General features: G+C 38.0%; 1 protein-coding gene across 1 annotated transcript; it reads right to left on the bottom strand.

Annotated features, from left to right (window-relative positions):
- Positions 1 to 408: 408 nt before the first annotated feature.
- Positions 409 to 6,477, bottom strand: LOC124153174. The gene is made up of 4 exons (XM_046526275.1): positions 6,411 to 6,477; positions 4,920 to 6,318; positions 1,741 to 2,237; positions 409 to 1,134 (listed from the first exon to the last, which is right to left on the bottom strand). The coding sequence occupies exons 2-4, from the start codon at positions 6,286 to 6,288 to the stop codon at positions 409 to 411; spliced, it is 2,592 nt and encodes an 863-aa protein (XP_046382231.1). The 5' UTR covers positions 6,289 to 6,318; positions 6,411 to 6,477.
- Between the last annotated feature and the right edge of the window lie 3,574 nt (positions 6,478 to 10,051).

The following is a 10,051-nucleotide window of genomic DNA, read 5'->3' as shown; positions in this document are numbered from 1 at the left end:
AATCATCTTCAGGGCTATGTTAGAAAAAGTGTGAAACAATATAAAATACAGAGAATAAGAGGATACACAATATTTATACATAAAGAAGGAACAATTGTTTTTTTAAAGAATACAATATAATTTAAAGAAATATGTATATATAAACATATATATATATATATAAGAAAAGAATGTAATATACAAAAAATTTTGACATACCTCTAAACTTTGAACATATTTATTTATGTTTTGTTTCTAAGGTATTGCCACAACCTAGGTTACCATTAATTTTGATGTATTAAATAAAAATAAATTTTGCTGACCTCCTTGGTGGGCCTCGGTACCCACCTCTAACACCGGTCTGACTGGACGAACCCCGCGAGCGCGTGCGCATCGCGTCCATCAAGATGGACGACGAAGCATATACGGTCAGCGCACGGCCCGCGAGAGCTCGTCAGCCAAGTTGGCGGCGGAGGGTACCCAGGCCCAGGTCACTGAGTGTGACTGTTCAAACTTTATTAAAACATTCATGTACATTTCAATTAAACGTTTATGCATTCTGAATACAATGCCCTGGCCTTTCTTCAGGGAATACAGGGCTACTTGGGAATCAACAAACATTTTCAAAGCAACATTTACCAATTTGAAAGCTTGGAGAAGGTCCATAGTGCGTTGGAGGCCCTCCAACGCGGCGTACACTTTAGCTGCATTGATGGAATAACCATCAGGGATAGGAAAGCTTTGGGAAAGGTCCCACACGGGTATCACTACACCTCCTTGGGTCGGTGTTGCATCGGTGTACACTATTAATTCCTCTTTCGCCCGCACATAAGTGACTTTTCTATTGAATATCTCGGATTCTTGAAGTACGAGCCACCAGTCTATGTTTCTTTGGTAAATATGAGATATTAAGAAGTTGGGGAGTCTGAGAATGTAAGCTACCCACGCCAAATATCCCGCCACTTTCGGGATGTCACTTTTCCTGAGCTTAGGAATAAGGGGTATCACTGTGTGCACTCTTTTACGGGACTGAGGTGTTAACTGCACTGAACCTTCTATTGTGTCAATAGTTACACCTAAATATTTCATCACTTTAACACATCTTAGAACAGATTTTGTCATATTCACATCCACACCTAAAGTTTCAGATAAATACTGGCAAATGTCATACATACAAAACAAGTCATTAGAATAGAATAACCAATCGTCAAGGTAACATATCATAAAAACATTAGGAAATTTCTTTTGCACTAAAATTTTAACATCTTCCGCCCAACGCTGGAGAATAGCCGGGCTGAGACTATGTCCCATTGGGAGCCTTGTAAAGGCATACGTTTTATTTTCAATTTTGATTCCATAAAACCGCCAATGGCGGTGATGTATTTGCAGTTGATAGAAAGCACTTCTTAAATCTAATTTTCACAAATATGCATTCAATGGGATATTGGCAAATGCTTGTCCTGGACCCAATAACGAAAATTTGGGTGTTTTAAAATACTCTGTCCACGGTGAAAGATCATAGATCATTCGATAACCTTTAGGGTTCTTCGGAATTAGGAAACAACGAAAGTTACACTTTGTTCGCCACAAAACCAAGATTCCTGCCTTAACAAGGCCTTTGATGTACTTTAACACTATTGGCGAGGATTTAGTCACAAAACTTAAATATGGAGCCCCTTTTGGCTTTGGTAATGATGCACCTATTCTTGAAATTTGAGTGTTCCCTTTGTTTGGGTAAGTAAATGGGTGAATAGGACTTACATTTGGGATGTCTTCATCCGCTAACATTTCCGCTTCCGCCTCGGAAGCTGTGAAGTCCGCGAGGGAGATCTCGTCCTCTTCCGCGACGTCCGGGATCTGGATGTCTGGCGGGATGACCCTCCACCGGAACGGGGTGCTGTCTTCCTCCTCCGTGTCGCTATCTTTTTGATGGTCGCTTCTATCTGAGTGGTCGTCTGGATCACTTTCGGAGGCTGTGTCGGTGTCAGGAAGGGACTCCGTTTGGTCGGGCTCTGCAGAGTCACGCCAGCAGAGTAGCACCTCCCCATCCACGGTGACAGGGCTGCGGCGCTGTGGCACGATGGTGCCATTAGTAGCTCCCTCGACGTCCCTTGCCCCGGCGACCCCGGGGCTGCCCTCGAAAGGGCTGCTGGTACTGCGTCTGGTACTGCGGTTGGTATTGCTGCCTTGGTGGAGCGCCTTTCCATGGACCCGGTTGAGGTTGGGTTTGTTGAGACGGCTGAAACCCTGGTGGTAACCTTAGGATTTCCGTAGGGACGTTTGGTGCGATGCGGAGTGTTTCCGGCCACCCCATCGTTGCCACCGCTAGTAGAATGCGCCCCCTGTTGTAGAGAAGCCGCTTAGTGGATGGGGGCTGCGCTTCCCAGTTTGCCGCCAGCCCAAGGAGGAAGTCCACCTCATGGTGGTCGCGAGCTTTGAATTTAACAGAATTTGTATTAGTTTTAAGGAGGGTAAACAATTTCAATACCTCCTCGTCATCAGGGAGCTCCAAATGTTGCGGCGGCGGCGGTGGTCTTAACGACTCCCATGTTGCGGGTTCTGCCGGTTCCATCTGTTGGGCCTGAAGGGCTGTGATGGCCTGCGTCAGGGTCTGGAGCTATTGGGACATCTGCTGCAACTGCGCGTCCATACCGCCTTCGTTCTCGTTCTCTTCCTCCAAGGTGCGTAAAGTAGCTTGTACTTGTATTTCCTCTTCTTCGTCAAAGATGTCTTGTGACTGGGGATCTCTATTTCGCAAATTATAACTCATTAAGTGAATTTGGGTGAAGCCGGAATAACATAACACGGAATGCTGCTGCTGGGCCTCGGTACCCACCTCTAACACCGGTCTGACTGGACGAACCCCAGGAAATACCATACTCCAGGAAATACCATATTGTATAGAAAATAAATGCTGTCATTGAAGCCGAAATACGTTTTGCAAATGGAAATACATCCACCGACGTTGAACTGGAAATATTTTATTCATTTTTATGATTTGTATTTCCCGAAATCTCTGTTCAGTAATTTTGCTTTTCTACGCCGAAAAATGTCTTTTTTTTTGAAGGCAAAACGTAATTCAGTCAGCATCTGCGAAAAGCAATTTGTTTGAGTTGCTCTTTGTTGATTTATGGAACCATCTTTTCTCTTTTTAAATAAATACAATTTTTGTCGTGCATTTTACCATACATTGGTACACTGAAATAACGAATGATGATTTCTCTGAAGCGTCTCCAATTATAGTCTTTAATGATAGTAAGAAAATATAACCTTTGAGTATATAAAATAAATTTTAATTGGCAACTATTTTGATTATTCATTGGAAACCATTTTAGTTGGAAATAAACCCACGCAATATTATATTACGAGGCAAGTATGTGGCATCTTTTTTCTGTCGGCCACCGCAGCGTATATGAATTATTTGTGCCCTTAGTCTCATACTCCGTGTACGATCCTTGCGAACGGAGGATTAACTTACGGAGGTATAGAGCTGCGTGTGCTTTAAACCGACTTTCATCGGCTGAAAGCGGTTCGCAGATCGATGGCTCTGCAAGGGATTTCGGGCATCAAAATGTTTCCGAACGGACATCCAGTTTGACAACTGATCCAAATCCGATTAGTCCAAGGAAGAATTACCCTTCGAGCTGAGCACTTTAATTGGTCAGAAGTGGCAGACGTGCTGACTCAAAAATCTATCGAAATGTTCGGAATGAAAGAAACGAAAAAGGCATCTATCCTCTTTGGGATTTGAAGTAGGTCCCATTAACTCGATGTGAATAGTTTAATTAATGATTCTTCTCTACTCACTTATGGGCCTTCTCTGTACCAAAAAGGCTCTCATTCTTCGGTCAAATGAGTAATTTATTTAAAGACCAAATTAAAACTCGATTTTCTCATTAACCCATTAATTCCCAGGAGATTTTTTTCAAAATATTTTACTTTTTTTGCTTAAATTATGATTAGACACCATATCTGATGCGGGAAAAAATGTTTAAAAAAATCTCTAACATTTGCATAGTACTTAATCCTATATGTATCTTAAGATACGTCTGGGCACTTAAGGGGTCAAAAAAATGTACATTATCATTTAATTGTGTTAATGCACGTTTTTGCTGTATAATTCATTACTAATGCCTTCATCAGTAGTTTCTTAACCCTCGCCACCTGTTACTAAAAAAATTACGTCCTACCTACTTGGGGTCTTTTTTGACCCCATCGTGGATATTATTTTTTTTAATGAAAAATAATACTCCAATGACTTATATTAATGAGTATTTTATTTGAACACATAACAGGTCAATTAACAGAAAAATCCCACTCCAATATATACATTGGATAATTTACAAAAAATTAAAAATATTACAATTTTTAGAATTGAATGAGGACACAATAGAACTACATATTTAAGTACATAGTTTGATTATCTGAATGCATATTTTTAAAAGTTAACATTTGCACTGTAATTTTAAAACTTTGTTATTACAATTTACAAAGAAATTGTAATAAAAATAAAATATTTTAACAAATTCTGATGACTCAAAATATTTGTGGCAAATTTTAATCTGAATCTTCATCTCCACTACCATTACTGTCGCATTGCATACAGATGCTTCTCTTTTGAACATGATTACTACACACATATCTATTGCAAATATTACAATGAGTATTGGTTTTTTTGTCACTCTTACGTGGGCATATGCAACATCTACCACGCTTATTTTTGGGCATAATTTCGATTTCATTTTCTGGCAGAATGTTGCCAATCCCAGCATTTTTTATGGCAGTCTGAATTCTTTTTGTTTGGCAACCGGTTTTTCCTATTCGACGATGAATTTCAGGCGTTATCAATTCTTTTGCTAATTCTAAAAGGAACCGCCGCCTAGAATTTTTTCCGCGGAAAGAGGGGTATTTTCTCAAATACATTTGATATGCATTTATACCTGCAAGGTCCACGATATCAAAGAAGATAGTCAATGGCCATCGTCTAGTCCCTCTTTTTACAGAATACTGTCGAGCCATTTGATCCACATTATCCACACCAAATTTTGTTGAGTTGTAATAGAGAATTACTTCTGGTTTTTTCTTTTCAGAGGAACATATTTCAAATGCCTTATGTTGAGTAGACAATAATACCACTGATTTTCCTTTGCTGGGGACATAAGAAGTCAAAAGTGTGTTATGGGAAAATGCAAAATTTGAGGAATTAATCTCCCTGTTTTTTGATGGGAGCATTATTGGTGGCAATTCCCTGCGATTTTTTCGCATTGTACCCACGAGTGTTAGGGATAATTTTAATAAATCTTGGCCAAGATCAAAACTTGTAAAAAAATTATCTGTGGTGATGTTTCGACCAGACCCACTCAAGTGACTCACCAGATCCATTACTACCCGCTTCCCTTGCTGTATTTCACGCATATCTCCATGTTTACCTGCGTAGATTTGCAAATTTACAATGTACATATTTTCGCAATCCACAGCCATCCAAATTTTAATGCCGTATTTTCCTGGTTTCGAGGGAATATATACTTTAAAAGCACACCTTCCTCTAAAAGTACATAAATGTTCATCAACAGTGATATTCGGACCCGGAATGAATGAACTTTTACATGCACTAGAAAATAAGTTCATCATTTCTGACACAGCTTCTGCCTTGTTTTTTGTTTCCCTTTTGCGTACTTCCCGAGTTTCTTTATTATCAAATCTTAAACAGCTTAGAATATTTTCAAAGCGACTTCTTGACATAGTTGCTTTAAAAATTGGAAATCCAAATTCATCTGACCAAAATTCGTTCAAAGGTTTTCCTCGCCCTTTCTGAACACCGTATGTGATACACAGGCCAAGAAAAGCTAAAAACTCAATGGAATCGAGGTTCTTCCATTTGCGTAAGCTTTTCCTATCCTTGATTTGGTTTGCCCGTTGATTAGTGTATTGACAAATATTTTTAACCATTAAATCAGTTATAAAGCATCGAAAAAATTCAGATTTTTCCACACACTGAATATGTCCTGGGAAACCTGCGTCCTGCCTGATAATATTCCTGGAGAGTATTTTTCCAGGCGTCTTTGGCTCCACAGTATCCCATTTTATTTTTTCATCTTTACTCACCATGAACCGTGAATCGTCTTTGACATATTCATCTTGTATTTCCTCATCCTCCTCTTGGTCTTCTATTTCCACCTCCATGTTGTCTTCCTCTGCTTCACTTCCATCACTCTCATTTGGAATGTCTTCTTCATCTGAGCCAAATAAATCGGTAAGAGCTTCGTTCTCGCTGTATCCAGGAGCAAATTTGACTCTATAGGCTGCCATAATTAGGAATTATTCCTGTATAACCTAATCCTACATTCGACAAGAGGAGATATGCATAATAATACACCCTAATAAGTAGGAGTTGCAATTACATCGCACTTGGCAAATAAAACAACACTAACCATTCAACAAATGCATATGCCGTTGACAAAGTGATTTTTTTTTGCTTTGCTCTTAAATCCACTAGATGCAATATTTAAAACACATCGATTTCTTCAAAACCCTCACAAAAATATTGTGATTATTTCCTCACGGGAGCTGAAAAAAAAGGAAAGTGGAACTACGAGAGGCTTCAAAAACTTCATATAACCTAGTAAATATATGAATCAGAACAATTTCCCGTAAAGGAAATAAAATTAGTACTGAAGTAGTTGGTAGGTAGTACTATGGTTTACAAAGAAACACTTACCGGTCCGCTAATAATTCGAATGTGGGAGATACTCTTGAGCCGGATACAAAGGTTAGCTATGACTTCTGCAGTCAACGGAGGCGTGACCACAAGTGACGATTCTCACTGTATATGCCGAGCTCATATCAGAGGCCGAATACTACTACTAATTGTAAGTAAGTCAAGATACGAGTGGAGAGAACAATTGAGAGAGATTGCTGGTTACAAAGAAAGCACACTGTTGATGAAGAATCAGCTCTGCGAAGATAACAGTTAGATTCAAAGTTGCAGAGCAATGAGGGCTTCTACAATCATCAGAGGAGCGACCACAAGTTATCTCTCTGTATCAGCTGAGCTTATTTCAGTGGACGAATATTACGACGCCCGGAGAAAACATTGACTAGGCCTTGCTGATTACAAAGAAAACACCCTGATGGCGAAGAATTAGCTCTGCGCTGATAATATTTGGGTTGGAAGCTGCAGAGCAAGCTGAAAACGTAGTTTGCTAGCAATCACTTGGTATTATTCAGCTGTTTTTATGAGATGGGGTGAGGTGAACATGATTGACTGCTTATGAGTTAGTCTCCAAGTTCAATCATTTGACACTGCTGGTATGGAATAGATTTTGCTTTTGGTTAGCTAATCCTCTATTCATTTCCCTAAGTGGTAATAAAGCTTTTTCAATACGACGGTGTATATTACCATTATATCAAATTCGGTATCACATGCGAAGGAAATACATCCAAAAAATCCATGGCGATCCTCTACGATGTTCTTCCCTTCTAATAATTTTAACATTCAATATGTTACTCATTTTATGATTAAAATGCTAATATTTATTCCTTACATGACAGAGTCATCAAAAAAGCAAACATTTGTTCAATTATTTATGAAAGACGATGATAATTCACCTCCAGGTGTTGAATCACGATCGGGGAGATTTTAGTTCCACATGCCCTACCTGGGGTCAGAATTGACCCCAAGCCAGAAATTATTTTTTTTTAAGGATTCTTGATGCAAATGCTTTGAAAATGAAAAATGGAATTGATGTAAACTTGTTTTATAGGAGCATTCCTAAAATAATATGAATTAAACTGTAAAAGTTAAAAAGTTATTCACATTTTTCTATGAGCTGGGGTCAAAAAAGACCCCAGGTAGGTAGGGAGGGTTAATATAGTAATGAAGTAATTATAGTGAATTTTAATTTTTATTCATCAAATAATATAATGTTGAGTATTATTATAGTATTCTTGCATGAACAATTTGCATTTGCATTTTGAAATTTTACAGCTTTTGATTTTTGAAATTCTGCTTTTTCTGGTAGGTTATATACATTATTGATTCTATTTTCACGAAGTGTTCCAGTGCCACACAAGCTCATTCCAGTCAACTTTCTAAGCAGCTTTTCTTAGGTGAATAAGTTGTCAACAAGTATGTTTGTATCTGGTGGTAATTTACACTCATCTACGAGTCCTAAAACTACATCTCATCCTTGACCAAGATCTGTTCTCTCAAGGTTCGCTCCAGCATGGTAAAGGTTGACTTGATTCAGAAATACACCATAATTTTAACCCAAATCTTACTCCTTTCCTTTTAATTCATTGCTTGCAGCCGTATCTACCATAGTAGGGGTTGATTGATTCATCCGCCAAACAGTATCCTCCAGGGCTTACAATTTTGAAAGTCTTGATTAAAATCTCAAACAAAGGTTGAACTCTATGTAGCCTATCCTTGCCATCATTCTTCCCATTATAATAAGTATCTGACAAATGCAGAAACCTTAAAATTTCTTCAAACTTGTTCCTTCGCATTGATTGAGAAACTATTTCGATGGTGCAGTCTGGAAATGACCTCCGATAAAGCCATCGACTAGGAAGACGGTGATAACCTGAGAGTAACGATATTCCTTTATAAATTTCTTCGATTTGTGCGTTCGAATGTACTAACATTTTTAACAATTGTTCAGAAAACTTGTCTTGAATTTTTGTTTTGACAGCGTTGATGGTAGAGCTATTTCAGATATGTTTCACCTCTGCTCATACACGAAGGTACGTCTTCTCTTCTCAGCGGTAAATGGGAGCCCCTATGATGTTTTCCTGACTCACATAGCAAGGGGTGTGCAACAAAAGTAACAAAAAATCATTTACAAAAGAGACGGTAGAGAAGTTTTTAAAGCACCGATTCCTCCTTATGTCGGGTGTATCCATCGGAGACTCGAATACAAAATACAAACTTTTGGGTGACATAGCGTTGTACATAGTTTCTTCACCAATGTTCACTAAATTTACTTATTTCCTACACTGATTTCTGGCTTGCCATTTGGATTTCATTGCCAGCGGAAATTTTAACGAGAAGCAAAGTAATCAATCCATTCCACCGTCGGCGATAAAGAATACAAGTGATGCCACGACAGTGGCAGATAAACATGGGGGGAAGGGGGCGCGCGCCCCCCTCTTACGTGGCCGTCTGCATTGTCTAACATTGCAGAACTACAATTGTAACTCCTTCACATCATAAGATAGCATTACCTCTTACATATATGTGTATAATCATTTTAAATAACTTTCCTAAACTTTGAATGTGACTTGATTATTTTTCGTTACGATAAAAGTATAGGTAGCTCAAGATATCCTTTGCACCCCCTTGAAATTTTTTTAATGTTTCCGCTACTGTGCTAGGATAGGCAACTTGATATCGCAAGCATTTGCGCCTCCAGAAATTCAATACTGATATTCATTACAATACAATCATTTCATGCTTCCAATGAAGGTAATTTATCACAATTCAAATGAGGATACACCACAATTCTAAGAAAATACCTGTTTTTGCTGTATTTACCTAATTGTTCAATATTATACTTCATGAAATGGCAGAAATATAAAATTGTCTTCAAGCTATCACGTAATTAGGCTTGTAAAATAATTATTTATTTATTTAATCAATAAATAAAATGAAAGATACCAATAAGTCAAAACTTGAATTTTTAGTGCCACAAGTGCCCAGACGTATCTTTAGATTCGTCAAAACTTTACTGATTAGTTTTCTAATGAGCTTGAAAGAAAAATGAATTTCTTTATACAGATAATATTTCTTATATATTTAAGATAAAACAGGTAAAAACTGGATTCAGATAACTAAAATACTTTGTACGAAAATTAAATTTTCACATGACCATAGCGTAGCGATTTCAGAGTAGTTCATGATCAGCCATGTGAAATTAAGCATAACAATTGCAAATATAGGCTTAAATACCCTAAATCGCTTTTATACCATTTTAAGACTTTCTTTTTTCATATTACATAAATAAATTGCGAAAACAACATACTAAAGAGTATTTAGGAATTTTTAAAGTATGACGTATCTAAAGATACGTCC

Source organism: Ischnura elegans, chromosome 2 (assembly GCF_921293095.1).
Source record: "Ischnura elegans chromosome 2, ioIscEleg1.1, whole genome shotgun sequence".
In the NCBI taxonomy this organism is placed as follows: domain Eukaryota; kingdom Metazoa; phylum Arthropoda; class Insecta; order Odonata; family Coenagrionidae; genus Ischnura; species Ischnura elegans.
The sequence above is the reverse complement of the archived record's forward strand: the minus strand, read 5'-3'. Positions and strand labels throughout refer to the sequence as shown.